At 41.5% G+C, this 15,447-nt stretch overlaps 2 protein-coding genes across 2 annotated transcripts in view; both read left to right on the forward strand.

Annotated features, from left to right (window-relative positions):
• The first annotated feature begins 1,002 nt into the window (after positions 1 to 1,002).
• LOC123763273 (microfibril-associated glycoprotein 4-like) lies at positions 1,003 to 2,930 on the forward strand. Its single transcript, XM_045750388.2, has one exon. It carries the CDS (start codon positions 1,130 to 1,132, stop codon positions 2,306 to 2,308), a length of 1,179 nt encoding a protein of 392 aa, XP_045606344.1. The 5' UTR covers positions 1,003 to 1,129; the 3' UTR covers positions 2,309 to 2,930.
• A 4,369-nt stretch (positions 2,931 to 7,299) lies between these two features.
• The window catches only part of LOC123763274 (leucine-rich repeat-containing protein 49), a 55,919-nt gene continuing 47,771 nt past the window's right edge, over positions 7,300 to 15,447 (forward strand). Inside the window, exons 1-3 of the mRNA XM_045750389.2 lie at positions 7,300 to 8,928; positions 13,224 to 13,507; positions 13,687 to 13,830. Coding sequence (XP_045606345.1) covers positions 8,869 to 8,928; positions 13,224 to 13,507; positions 13,687 to 13,830 — 488 coding nt within the window. The 5' untranslated portion in view covers positions 7,300 to 8,868. The remainder of the gene's footprint in view (positions 8,929 to 13,223; positions 13,508 to 13,686; positions 13,831 to 15,447) is intronic.

Here is a 15,447-nt window from a genome sequence, read left to right on the forward strand (position 1 = left end):
TGTATTATTTTCTATAAAGTTATTGAAGCTGTTCTTCTTGACCCTGTATATTCCGCTCAGTATTTTGTGTGTATTTAGCCTATCCTTATAGCTTAACTCTCATAGTTTTGGAATCTATCTTGTTGCAAACTTCTGAACTTTTTAATTTTTTTGTTTTGTGCTTCTCCAGGTGCGGATTCCAGGCAGGTGCTGTATACTTCAGTAACATTCAAACATAGGTTGGGTAGATTACTTTGGAAGAGTGAATATTTTAGTGTTAATGGACCATCTAATGTCTGCCAGCGGACCAGGTGCTTCAGATGCTACTCTGTGTGTGCCTCTGGGGGATATTGCTGGAATTATATCGAATCTCAAATCTGCTTCTCTTTCCGATTCCTGTCGTTGCCTTCCCAGCTTCTCTTATGGCGTAGTAGTTTTGTGTTCTCCTTCCTTTCTCTTCTCTCTTGCCTTCCTCTCTCTTCTCTCTTGCCTTCCTCTCTCTTCTCTCTTGCCTTCCTCTCTCTTCTCTCTTGCCTTCCTCTCTCTTCTCTCTTGCCTTCCTTTCTCTTCTCTCTTGCCTTCCTCCTCCCGCCAGCCTGCTAATGGCTTCCCTCTGGCAGATCGCGCTCTCTTAACACTTGAATTCTCTCTCCTTTGTATTTACTCTAATTGCTGCCTGGCTCTCAGCTCTAGTGGTCTCATGCCTCTGGCTCTTAGGCCCTCTGCTCCTTCACGTCTTCTCTCGCCCTTCCCAAGTCCTCTCTTTGTCCTTTTTCTCCTTGCTTTTATACAGTTTGCACTCAGTCGATTGTATTGGGGAATATACAACGTGTTTATGAATTGACAGCTTCATGTTTCATAAAAAATGTTGAGATTTAAACTATGTGTCCAAGAACATGTTTTACGATGAAGTCGAAATGTGTGTGCGTGTGCGTGTGCGTGTGCGCGCGTGTGTGTGTGTGTGTGTGTGTGTGTGTGTGTGTGTGTGTGTGTGTGTGTGTGTGTGTGTGCGTGCGTGTGCGTGAAGTGTAGTAACGGGTCAGTCAGGCCCCGACCACCGTCTCGGGCACATTGTCAGCGAGCCTGGTCACTGGCTACCACGTCAAGCATTAACTGCAGAGTTAAACCTGCGGCGAACACTTGATAAAACATGGCAAAGCTGTGGACGGTGTTAGTGATGACTGTGGTAGTGACATACAGTGAGGGACGCACTGTTGACGGTGGCAGAAATGATGCAGAAATGATCAAAGGTCAGCCTCCTCTAATCGGGGGTCTTGTGAGCCTTCCTCAAGTTAAAGCCCAACAGGACGACGATTACTCTAATAGGCTGAATGCCATTCAAGGTGGTCTGATGGACAAAGTCAGCAAAGACAGCATTGAAGCCGAGGCGAATGCGATACCCTCCACCACCCCGCGCAACCCTACTGGGATGGAATTTAATGAAATCGCGACACTTGATCACGTTGACACCGTCAATACAGAACGAGAAGAAGAGGCGGACGATGACTTTGATGAAGACATATTCGAAAGTGAAAGAGACTTGATTGTAATCATGAGGCGGATGTATGAAGCCTTGACGAGGAGACTGAACCTGTTGAAGTCCCGCGTCACCAGTGTGGAGCAGACTGCAGGGGACGTGTTCGCCAGACTTACGGTGCTCGACTGTGCGGATCTGCAAGCAAAAGGGCAAACGGAATCAGTAGTCTACACATTTCACATGGACCACAACGGGAAGCGACCAGTCACTGTCTTCTGCGACATGGAGACAGACGGCGGTGGGTGGACGGTCATCCAGAGACGTCTTCATCACTCGCGGTCTACAGACTTCAACCGCGGATGGTACGACTACAAGATGGGATTTGGGAACGCTTCAAATGATTACTGGATTGGCCTCGAGAACATATACATCTGGACGAACACTCGGCACTACGAGATGCGCATAGATCTCACCGACTTCGAAGGGGAGTCCGCTTTCGCCCATTACGACAGCTTCTACATCGAGAGCGAGGCTCAGGGCTACAGGATGCACGTATCTGGCTACAGCGGCACCGCAGGAGACGCTCTGGGCAACGAGGGTAAACCAGACAATTTCACCGCCGACGGGATGATGTTCACCACTCACGACGAAGACCACGACACTTCCCACGAGATTAACTGTGCCAGGTACTGGAAGATTGGAGGGTGGTGGTTCAATAGGTGCTCGTGGGCCAACTTAAACGGGCCGTACAAGGAGTCAGGCGACGGCATTGGCATCAACTGGCACATGTGGCGCAACAAGGAGTACCTCCGCTCCTCGTCCATCATGATCAGGCCCACCAAGAGCTTGTGAACAGGTGTTCCTTCAGATCAAACGAACTATAAAACAAAAAATTGCGTGAATAATTCAAATTTTATATTTCATTCAGTGCATTTTAAGAACAGAGAATTGTCAGTAAATCAGAACAATCTACAGTTGTAGACATTCATATAAAATATTGGAAAACTAAGCAAACGGGAAAATGTTGTTAAATTATATAAATATCTAAATGTATCAAAATGTATTAATTGCATGAGTGCGGGCGGGAGCCCTGGAGGTGACCTGGGGTAGAGAGCTCGTCCCAGCACCAAGACTTGCACATGATCTGCTCCATGATGGCGCGTGAAGGGAGGACTGATGTAGTTATGTTATCATGCGCATTTCAAGACGTTACACAATTTATTAGGATTTCATGGTTAACTAGATAACGAAAACTATTTGCTTTATTTGGAAAGTTTAAAGTGTTCTCCGATATTAAGCTAAACTACCACAATTTACTTTGAAAATTATAATGCAGTTTGTCGTAAATTATTAACAAAACTTGTATATTCCCCCTGTGTACATTTATTGATTCTGTAAATACCATTTTCATGTCTCCGAGAAGTTTCGTGTGTGTATAAGATATATGATTTTGAGTAAAAATTTAAATAACTTACCTTGTGTATGGAATACATTGTCTGCAACCTCCCTAACGAGACCTGCCTTGAGATGCACTTAACATATTGTATATTTACTCTGTGATGGTATATGTTTTGAAGACTTAAACTCCGTCTTTGTTTATTCTGAAACTTGCTAAATACATGTAGTGCATAATCTCATTACAGGATAGTGTGTGTGGTGATTCTTGAAGCCTTAAACACATACATCACTCCCACACAACGTGAGCCGAAGCTCAACCCCCGTAAGCACAACTAGGCGAATACACACACACACACACACACACACACACACACACACACACACACACACACACACACACACACACACACACACACACACACACACACACACACACAGGACACCCATCCCTATCTCTCCACCTCCCCACATAAAATAGTTACCCAAGTCACAAGAGAAGTATTGATATAAGCTCAGAGAGACAATGTCCTTCTTGGAATAATCTATTGACACGCCCAGATATATGTCAACCTTGACTAGACAACAGGAAATGCTATGACCTATTTGGCCCAAATGTTCACGTGAAAAAATGACCAATTTTGCTCAAAAGCTCACCTGAAAGGATAACCTATTTTCCCCAATGTTAACCAAGTGATAAATAGGATAACGATCATACAGAATAGATAAATAATTGTGCAAGAAAGAGAATAGGAAATGTGTATTGGAACAGACAAAACACGTCCACAGACGCCAGTGCCAGACCCACTCCTACACACCTGTAGGAGTGGGTCCCGACGGCTGAGTGGACGGTGCTCGGGATTCGTAATCCTAAGGGTCCGGGTTCGATCTCCGGCAGAGGCGGAAACAAATGAGCAAAGTTTCTTTCACTCTGATTCTCCTGTTCACCTAGCAGTATATAGGTACCTGGGAGTTAGACAGTTGCAACGGGTTGCTTCCTGGGGATATGTGTGTGTGTGTGTGTGTGTGTGTGTGTGTGTGTGTGTGTGTGTGTGTGTGTGTGTGTGTGTGTGTGTGTGTGTGTGTGTGTGTGTGTGTGTGTGTGTGTGCGTGTGTGTGCGTGTGTGTGTGTGTGTGTGTGTGTGTGTGGTACTATCATCTCCCATACTAATAATAGGTAATAGCATCTCTCATAGTAAGTACCATGATTTCTCATACTAATAATAGATAAGGGACTAGGTATTAATTTACCCTACTAATTAATTTAGTAGGCATCCATCAGTAGGACTGATGGATGCCTACTAGGTATTAATGGGTACTATCATCTCTGGATGATAGGATGTCTGCGGACAGTGAAGGCTACATACCAAAATATAAGTTATATAGATAGGATCAATCATATACGTAGCTGAAATTGAGTAGGGCAAAATATTAAGGAAGAACTTGCGCTTACATAAGTTTGAACTTTCACCGAGCATGTGGGAGAGGTGCTTGGCATCGAGGTTGGAAACAAAATCCTCATTCTTGTTCTAATATGCCGGATCCAATCTTCCTTTAAAACTGCAGCTTAAGATGGAGGATAAGAGACAATTACAATATAACAAAGAATCAAACTGGAAATAACTAAACACAACCGAGCCTAACACAGAATAAGAAAATATTTACAACTAGTAACCATAACAATGCACAGTTGCAATAATGCAGCAGCTGAAACATCATGAACTGTGAGATGGTAGAAAAATTCAACTATGAGGATTTATATGATTGAATGGAAACACTGTAAGAATAGAGGTACACTTGCACCGCATGAGGCTTGGGTACCCATGTGCTCGGGAAATAGGCTTACAAATGTCAAAAGTAGAGTTGTTGTTGTTGTTAAAGATTCACTACCTGGAACAAAGTTCCAAGTAGCACGGGCTATGGTGAGCCCGTAGTGCCTTAAAAAGTAGAGATTAAATGTCAGCATTGTGGAGAAAAGCCAGACACTCCTGGAAAATTATCTAACACACTGCAGAGTTACAATTCAAATAACATTACCACTGAGACTTTACAATGCAGAAGTTGTTAATTATTATTATTAAGTATATTGGTGATAACGTTACTGATTCCAACATGATCTACCTCCTGAGTAAGGCTGCAATGGTTAACAGTTAGTGGGCCAGCTAGAGGCTTAGGGCCCGCGCAGGAATATCTTGGCTGAAAAAAATGAAACTCACTCACTACCTTGTGTTTTTAAACCTACTGAGTGTTTCATGAGACACATTATCAAAGGCTTTCTTACATTTAGTATAATGAGTGTCGCAATCTTATCCACTACAAACTGCTTGAAATATGATGGCAATGGAGTTCATTTGCTAGACACGAGCTGTGTGTAGCCAAGCCATGCTGTGAAACTTGTATTAATAGAATCGCCATGCTGTGAAACTTGTATTAATAGAATCGCCATGCTGTGAAACTTGTATTAATAGTTTTCAATATGTATACAAACTGATTTTGTTATTTATAATAACAGCAATTTTCCTGCAATACACATTATGCTAATTAGCAGATATTTTGACGCAAATAATTTATGTTCCATCTTAAATATCGTCACCATATTCGCAATCCTCTACGAGAACGATTCTCTTATCGACTTCAATGGTTTATTCGATAAACAAGACAAGGGCTTACTATAAGTTCATACTTACAATAATTAAAGCCCCTGGTAAATGTTTCGTCTGGGCCTGGGAACCTATTTGTTGAGCTTTAACCAACAAATATGTCATTTGTCTATTTGTTTAATGACTTCCTGGTCACCACTAATTACTAATCAACTTGTCCTCTTCACTACCTATTCCCAGATTTGTTCGGCTAGTATTATACCAAGTTCTCATCTAATAAAGAATAACCGCGGGACTGTCCCAGAAAGCACGACTACGCTAGGCGATAAGGAGTAATGATCATAACATGGTGTACATACACTATGATATATATATATCATCAGTCAAGTATTGCCTACCCAATTCAACAGAATATTTTAAAATAAGTGATAAGTAAATTCAGACGCATTACGATCTTCTCCAATACAGAGTTAATATTGTAACTGGTTGTTCATCTTTACAAGATAGGCGAGGCCGGTGTTGTTTTAGTTGTCACCAGAACCCACTAATGTTTTCACTCATGATCATATCGCAATTAAACCAATGTAAATATTAACAAAACTAGTGAGAAAATTAGTAGGAGTCATGAGGAGGATTCGAGCCTATACTCTGAGTACTCCAAACAACGCCTTAGACCACTACATCACAACATGCCTAGTCTAGGGTTTCTGAGGCTTCATCTGAAGTCTAGTCAGGGTTTCAGACAATGCTCCCACACACTCTGGCTTAAAATCTATGAAGATTCCTAAGACTATAAGCTAGAGTGTATGGGGGACTGAGTGAAACCCTGGTTAGGCTTCAGTGGAAGCCTTAGGAACCCTAGAGGATTCAGTTTAATCCCAGGTTGCAATGCTTTTTAAGTCATGTCGTGGTGTAGCGTTGCTTGGGGGTCCCTTGACCATAGGTTCTAACCCTCCTTATCTCTCCTACTAATTTTCTGATTAATGCATCAAGTAAATATGATTTATTTATTTTAAATAACACCAGTTTCAGTGCCTGGTCAATTTTTGCTTATAGATGGCTGTGAATCTATAAAATAGGCTTCTCTGTGTATCACCTTCCCTCACATATAACTGTTTTTTTGTGCAATATAAATAAATTTAGAAAGTTCATTTTAATAAATTAATAATCATATGTTACTCTTGTTGACTGACAAAGTACATTAATGGATGTTAAATCTCTTTACCTTATTTTCCCATAGTAAGAGATATTGAAAATTATCTGTAGCAAATATAAGTACTGTATAGTGCGTATTGTTGGGTAATGGGTACAGTCATTTAAGCGTAGTCTCAAATAACCTCGTAGATAAAGAAGGCAAAGAAACCATTTAGTCAAATGTATGTCTGTGATTACAAAAATAAGTATCGTTCAGTGCTGTCTCCATTGCTCAAAATATATTAACATGTACTCAACTAATTTAGGCATGAGGCGGGTTGAGCTTCGACTCTTTCGTGTCTCATAAGAGGAAATACAGAGATAAATTTGCTCTACACAAATGTTTCGCAACAAATACGCAACTTAAAATATATATTTATTATATATATACCAAGAACTGTGTCTCAAATATCATAAACCAACTTCTATAAATTTTTCATGTAGAAGAAATAACCTTAACAAATCTCTTATGGTACGTCCACATAAACTTAACGTTGGTCACTTTCCTGTGACACTGTAGTGTTATGGTGGCTAGTTTGTGATGGACGGACTTGTTTACAAAACTGATCTAAGGAAGTCATTCTCAAAGACACAGTTAACGCGCGCAAAGCGTCACGTGGTTCATTGATTCATGGTGTCTCCGTTGCTAGGCAACCATGGGACGCTTAGCCTTGTTTCTCAGTATTTTAATATTGTTTAACCACTGTTTTCATCGAATTAACTATTGAATAGTCTTAAATGTATTATATTACTCATTATAAGGTCATTAGAATTCCATCAAAAGTGAGAGACTGAGAAAAAACTGTCAAATGATAAAAAAATAATGAAACAGGGGGACGTCTGGCATCCGGGAGAGGTTGGTATTCTTCCTTGTGGTCAGTTACGAGCTGTCCACCAAGAGAATAAGACGGCGGAGCAGTTCATTGTCTGGCATGACACCTGGTCGGCCAGTTGGCAATCTGCGGGACGGAGTGGAGCAGTTTGTGTGTCGGCGGCCAGTAGCCGCCACGGCTTCCACCCGGCCACTGTGTGTAAGGCCCTGCCGTCCTCAGCCTAGTCTCCAACCACCCTCTCTCCACATTTTCAGTTATACTCGTTTCCTGGTTCTTCAGATATTGCCCGCATGACACCCGCCGTGCTCGCTTGCCCTTGTAATGAAAGCACGTTACAGTTATCAAAATAACAAATATATAAAGCTGATTAGGGTGAAAATTAATGTTCTGCAGATATCTAAAAGCGTAGTACAATGTATAAAAATGTTACAGCACATTTATCGATGACAGCGCGTGAAAATATATCATTTTCAGATGGAAAATAATTATCCAAAGTCGCTGTAAAAGTTTACCCAGTGTTAAATCTAGTTGGAGAAGACTGCATAACTTCGGGTAGACTATTGTGTGCGTGCATGTCTTACTACACTACACCTTCATGCTACTATTGATCACACAGGCGTCGGAAGCATTAGCACGAGATGTGTGAGCTGAACCATCGGGCAGCTGCCTCTGGGGACCTGCCACTAAGTTAAGGAGTCCAGCCGCTCGTTGGTACCCGTGGAGGTGATAGTCAAGGCTACCACGACAATTCAGTCGTGTTCTTAACACCAACGTGAAGCAGATGTGTCATATTTGAAGCAAGTGGACGCATTAGATATATCGAGTAGAAATTGCACTGTACATTGAGTGAATAGTCGCAAAGTTCGTTCTTCCGGAATTAGCACAGGTAACATTTTAAAAGAACAATTGAAAGATGACCTGACAGGCAGTTTGGGGTCAACGCTCCTCTGCTGCTGATGTATATACAGCCACTCAAAATCTTGGGCTGTGTAAAATACAAGCATGTGTCGAGAAACATAATTCAATTCGTATATTTACGAAACGCAAAACCATATGAATATGATTCATTCACACGCAATAACAATTCCTCGGTAATTAATATGTACACGATAAAAAGTTCAGACGAGTTTATTCTATTTTTTCAACTGCCGTCATAATAGTCAATATACATGTGTAATTAAAATCGAGGCAGCGTACCTGCAGTTTAAAAAGGATGCTGAGAGTTGAGCGAGTGGGTGCAGGGTGGGACTGGGTAGGCAGCAGGCGGTGTCAGTGACCCTCACGCGTCACCAGAGCGGCTGCCTTCGCCTGCCTTCGCCTGCCTTCGCCTGCCTTCACTCATGACTAGGTAACACTGGTCCACGAGGGACGCTCTCTCCTCGTCTCTTCAATGCTCCAGCAAACGAAGGCAAGACAGAATCAGTCTGCCGCCAGGCTTCGGAAATATGAGGTAAATAAATATCTTGCAATATTTTTTTTTTTTTTCAGACAATTATACAAGTGTATCATTATCGTGTATAAATCAAATTCCAGTTCTTTTTTTATGATTGATTTGGTTCACTGTTGAATATTTAGTGTGGGAAGTATTCAACTGCCAGTTCAGGTCCTTGACCCTTGCCCTGATGCCTCATGCTTCAACAGAAAGATAACCCAGACATTAATTATTTGTTGTCCCTAGTAAGAATAGTATATTACAGTATTAAGCTAAATCTAACACTTTTTTTTTTACTTTGTTTCTACCAGGTACGTGATCATACGTCTAAGGCTATAAACATTTTGATTCTTGTGTAGTTTTTCCGTGATTACATCCATAAATCGAATGTCGATGAATACATTAATTAAATATATTCCTTTTAAAGAATTATCATATTAATTTTTAATGAACATCTCAACCTGACTATCATTTAATTTCATATAGACTTGCAATAATACTGTCAGACAATGAATACAAAGATATTCAAAATACACCTGAAAAAAATTATAAGAAATTATAAAGTCAACAAAAAAATGAAAAATACTCATTCGCTCATAATATCCCAGAGCCATATAATCGTAATGGCTTTGCGCTTTCCCTTGATAATTCCCTCCTCTCGTCATATAATTGGCAAGAGAACTACATTACAGCTTCAGTACATGGCGTTGCTTCTCCTAAACTCTCACACTGTGTGTCTGCTAATACCTTCGCTCCCTCTTTCACTAGCCCGTCCTCTATAATTGTTGTAACACAGAAAATGATGTACTAAATTGTCCGAGCCTAATCTAACCTAAATGATGGACCTACACATCGAAAAAGTGAATGTGAGCCGCTGCGATTTATAGTACATTATATTTTGTCCGTTGGGGATTTTGACGTCCAGTCGTGATCCTCTACCATATCCCAGCCCACAACTAATGACGTTTACTGACGACCCCTGTTCGAATCGCAGCTCTTGAGATTCGAACAGGAATTCGAAATGCTTAATCCGTGTATTTAAAACAAATAATCGCTAACAGAACCAAACCATCTAACCTAATCTACTCCCAACTATACATAGAGATTTAATATACAATAATATTAATTTATATACAATCAATTTATTTTTCATGGACTATGTACAAATTGATGAATGCATCTAGGGAAGTTGGTCTGAGGCTATATCCCGGGTCTCGTCCGCTCCCCGCATTCTCTCACACACACTCACTCTCACACTCTCACTCTCACACTCTCACTCTCTCACACACTCTCACTCTCTCACACACTCTCACTCTCTCACAACGGAAAATGAAAAGGAAATGTGTGAAACATTAAATGAAAAGTTCCAAAGTGTGTTTGTACAAAATGAAATCTTCAGAGAACCAGACACAATGGGAATTCCAGAGCACAACATAGAGCGGATAGAGGTGTCTAGAGATGAAGTGGAAAATATGCTCAAGGAGCTCAGTAAGAACAAAGCAGCTGGCCCAGATGGAGTTTCACCACGGGTTCTGAGAGAATGTGCATCTGAGCTCAGCATTCCAATTCACCTGATCTTTCAGGCATCCCTGTCTACAGGAATCGTAGCAGACGTGTGGAAACAGGCTAACATAGTTCCAATCTACAAAAATGGCAGCAGGGAAGACCCCCTCAATTATAGACCTGTATCATTGACAAGTGTAATAGTGAAAGTATTGGAAAAACTAATCAAAACTAAATGGGTAGAACACCTGGAGAGAAATGATATAATATCAGACAGACAGTATGGTTTTCGATCTGGAAGATCCTGTGTATCGAATTTACTCAGTTTCTATGATCGAGCCACAGAGATATTACAGGAAAGAGATGGTTGGGTTGACTGCATCTATCTGGACCTAAAAAAGGCTTTCGACAGAGTTCCACATAAGAGGTTGTTCTGGAAACTGGAAAATATTGGAGGGGTGACAGGTAAGCTTCTAACATGGATGATAAATTTTTTGACTGATAGAAAAATGAGGGCAGTAATCAGAGGCAATGTATCGGAATGTGACATTTCTCCGGAATGGAGAAATGTCACAAGTGGAGTACCACAAGGTTCAGTTCTTGCACCAGTGATGTTTATTGTCTACATAAATGATCTACCAGTTGGTATACAGAATTATATGAACATGTTTGCTGATGATGCTAAGATAATAGGAAGGATAAGAAATTTAGATGACTGTCATGCCCTTCAAGAAGACCTGGACAAAATAAGTATATGGAGCACCACTTGGCAAATGGAATTTAATGTTAATAAATGTCATGTTATGGAATGTGGAATAGGAGAACATAGACCCCACACAACCTATATATTATGTGAGAAATCTTTAAAGAATTCTGATAAAGAAAGAGATCTAGGAGTGGTTCTAGATAGAAAACTATCACCTGAGGACCACATAAAGAATATTGTGCAAGGAGCCTATGCTATGCTTTCTAACTTCAGAATTGCATTTAAATACATGGATGGCGATATACTAAAGAAATTGTTCATGACTTTTGTTAGGCCAAAGCTAGAATATGCAGCTGTTGTGTGGTGCCCATATCTTAAGAAGCACATCAACAAACTGGAAAAGGTGCAAAGACATGCTACTAAGTGGCTCCCAGAACTGAAGGGCAAGAGCTACGAGGAGAGGTTAGAAGCATTAAATATGCCAAAACTAGAAGACAAGAAAAAGAGGTGATATGATCACTACGTACAAAATAGTAACAGGAATTGATAAAATCGACAGGGAAGACTTCCTGAGACCTGGAACTTCAAGAACAAGAGGTCATAGATTTAAACTAGCTAAACACAGATGCCGAAGAAATATAAGAAAATTCACCTTCGCAAATAGTGGTAGACGGTTGGAACAAGTTAAGTGAGAAGGTGGTGGAGGCCAAGACCGTCAGTAGTTTCAAAGCGTTATATGACAAAGAGTGCTGGGAAGACGGGACACCACGAGCGTAGCTCTCATCCTGTAACTACACTTAGGTAATTACACTCTCACTCTCTCACTCTCACACACTCTCACTCTCACACACTCTCACTCTCACACACTCTCACTCTCACACACTCTCACTCTCTCTCACACTCTCTCACTCTCACACACACTCACACGCTCTCACTCACACACTCTCACTCACACACTCACCATGTCCGCCCATGTCAGAGGCCCCCATACCCTCCGCAACACTACCCTTCACCATAACCTACGCTCACTCCTCAGTCATAGGCTATTGTTTACTTTTCAACTTTCCGTGACAGTTTCATACCGGCAGAAAATATATTTAGTTTTTAATCCTATTCGCTCAGGTTAGGCATTTAGATTCTTGAAAACGGAGGCGCTATTGATATATAAATATCCAGATGCTGTTTTTATCTAAATACCAAAGTGCTGATATGCAAGTTCCAATGCGCTACTGATATATCCAGGTCGTCCTCTGGAGCATTCCCAACGTCACTAAAATGTCCTAAATTGCTCTATATTTTAGTAAGTAGATGACATTAGAGTTCTGAGGTGCTATTAATATTTAATGCCTTTTATCCAATGCCTCGGTCATTATAATATGCTGTCAATGTTCATGTATTATAAATTTATTTAATATTTATTGCATCCCTGGATTGTCTGCTGTATAATCTGTAAGTTGTCATTGGTAAACATTTTTAAATACTGCCTGTTTTTCCGTTTTATAAATAATAGAAGGTTTAATGGTATGTATAATTTTAGGCCTCCAGCGTTGCCAGCTTGCCAGTATGGGTGTTCATACTGCATATGAACAGTTCAATGCCTATTCTGAATAAATTAATATAAATTAACACTACCTTTTCTTGGCGTGTCGTTTATTCTTTAACTATTACTTCTGGGTGAATGTCTTTTTGAACCTTGTGTTTGTTTTCGCTTTTTCTTGCGGACATTGAGTCTTTTATGATCTTATAAGTAAAACTTTTGAACTATATATATATCCCAGGGACCTATAGCCTCAGAGAAGGGAATACGGAGCATTCATATATCAAATGATAAACCTGAACGGTACACAGGCCGCATTTTAAATACTGTATTTGAAAATTCAAAGTGCTTTTGAAATTTTCCAGTATATGCATACTAAGTATATATGAGTTTTATAGTTGTAGACGTTAATGACAGCTGTGGAAGAAACGTATCCTCATTAGACAGGTGCTAAGCATGTCGTCGCGAGACCTGTGACATCTTTGCCACATCGACCGATACAAAGTCTGTTACACCTGCACCACATCACACGGAGCGTGTTCATGGTGGAGCTTCTCTCTCCCCCAGAACGACAAGGCTCTCGCCCTGAACGTGAGCGGCGGCCGGGTGTTCAAGACATGGGAGCGTCAGCGGCCGCGTCCTCCCCTCCACCTGTACGCCAGCAACAAGCTCAACACCGCAGGCAGCTGCGGCAGCAGCGGTAGCAGCAGCGGCGGTGGCAAGTCGGCCTACCAGCAGGGTCCAGTGACCGCGCCCCACCATGACCTGCAGATGACCCCCCTCACCGTGCCCCTGCTACCTCACGTGCCCCCGAGACCCATCCTCACCCAGCGCACGCCCCCGCCTCTCAGGTCATCACCAATATTATCTTCTAGTAGTAACTGGAGTTCTGTATCTTCACATGTTTTATGCCTAAGGCTTGTGCAACATCTGTATATTCCCCAAAATGTGTTAATTATATAATCGGTCAAGTACTAAATCATGAACAGCAAATTTTTGTGTAATTATTTGAAAGGGTTTTACCATCCAGGTCGTCAAGAGTGTACTCCGGGCGACGACCCTCCCCGGGTCGTCCGTACGCCCACGCCCACGGTCAGGCTCAGATCGCCGCCCAGATACAGCTGCTCAGACCCAACAACACGCCCGTATCTGTTGAAAAGGTTGACCTCGACAGGTAAGTTCCACCACACCCGGTTCCAGTTCTTTTCTCGCTGCAACTTTCAGTCACTTAATAACTCCCTAACTCCCAATCGTTCTAATAACTCCCAGTCATTCCCGTCATTAACATTCTCTTTATTTTTCACGGCATACAGTTTAATTTTACAAAGAAAAATTATGTATAGTTCTTTTCGTCTTGCTTTAATTTACTCCAAAATTCATACAAGAGAAACTATGGGGAAAAAATATCAAATATGTATATAACTTGCGTATTGTGCGACCTGCCTGCCACTACAGGCAGACGACCTGTTAACATGGCATGAAATATTAGACAATGATATCCATAAATATAGACAATATCAATGTTAAGAAACACCAGAGTTGCAGACACTAGTTTTTCTAAACTGAGACAAGTGTGTAAATATTAATATTTACTAGTATGGAACATTACATATAAATATGTGCCCTAATAAACACTGGGATTCAAGACTGGAAATTCTAAGACCTGCTAATTCTGAACCTATCTTGAGGTTATCTTGAGATGATTTCGGGGCTTTAGTGTCCCCGCGGCCCGGTCCTCGACCAGGCCTCCACCCCCAGGAAGCAGCCCGTGACAGCTGACTAACACCCCAGGTACCTATTTTACTGCTAGGCAACAGGGGCATAGGGTGAAAGAAACTCTGCCCGTTGTTTCTCGCCGGCGCCTGGGATCGAACCCGGGACCACAGGATCACAAGTCCTGCGTGCTGTCCACTCGGCCGACCGGCTCCAAGGTAGTAAATAGGTACCGACCGACCTAGGTAGTAAATATGCTGTGTAAAATAATGGCTGAGTAAATTCAGCATAAATCCATGCGCCAGCTTCCTGTCAAGAGTTTAATGTGAGTATTGGCGAGTCAAACTCTCGGCTCTTCTATTGTAGAGATTCCTCCAGGAACTGCGGTAGTGCTGGCCTCAACACTTCACTTCATGTCATCCAAACTTTCCTCGATATCACCGGTGCTTGATTCCAAGAGGAGATTGCACTTCTTGATCCTTCCTGGGCTGTGGGGAATTGAATTCTCTTCTTTGCATTCTCATACAGTTACGTGGCTTCCCCTCCGCTATATACGGCTGTCACCATCAGTTTTCTTGACTTGAGAATGGTCCAGGACTGACCGAAACGTCGTCGTCCCTTCACTTTCTAGTGAGTGGTCTGGTTAACATCAGTTTTCTTGACTTCTTATCTCGAAGAAACAGTTCTGAGGCCGCAAACGTTTTCTTCAAATACCTGTATTTGAATGATTTTACGGGTATGATTTTACAACACACGTATCAGCCTTCGCAGACTGGGAGATACGTCTTCTAAAACGCAACATCTCGACTCTCAAGACTCCAGGCGCTAGAATGGATGTCTTTGTCCATAGGAAGCCATCCTCGCTCACTAGTGGGAAACCCGTCTCTCGTCTTATTGATTCTGGAACCTTATCTTAAATATCATGTTCAATAAAATTTGGTCATGTGATTACTCACGTGGGATTCATTAAGATAATCGTGTGACTAAATATTTGTAATCAATTAGATTTTTAAGAAATTATAATTGTGCAATTGGGTTTTTATGCTTCGCTTATTCAGTGAAGTTCGGAAGGTCAAAC

Source organism: Procambarus clarkii, chromosome 49, assembly GCF_040958095.1.
Source record: "Procambarus clarkii isolate CNS0578487 chromosome 49, FALCON_Pclarkii_2.0, whole genome shotgun sequence".
Classification (NCBI taxonomy): domain Eukaryota; kingdom Metazoa; phylum Arthropoda; class Malacostraca; order Decapoda; family Cambaridae; genus Procambarus; species Procambarus clarkii.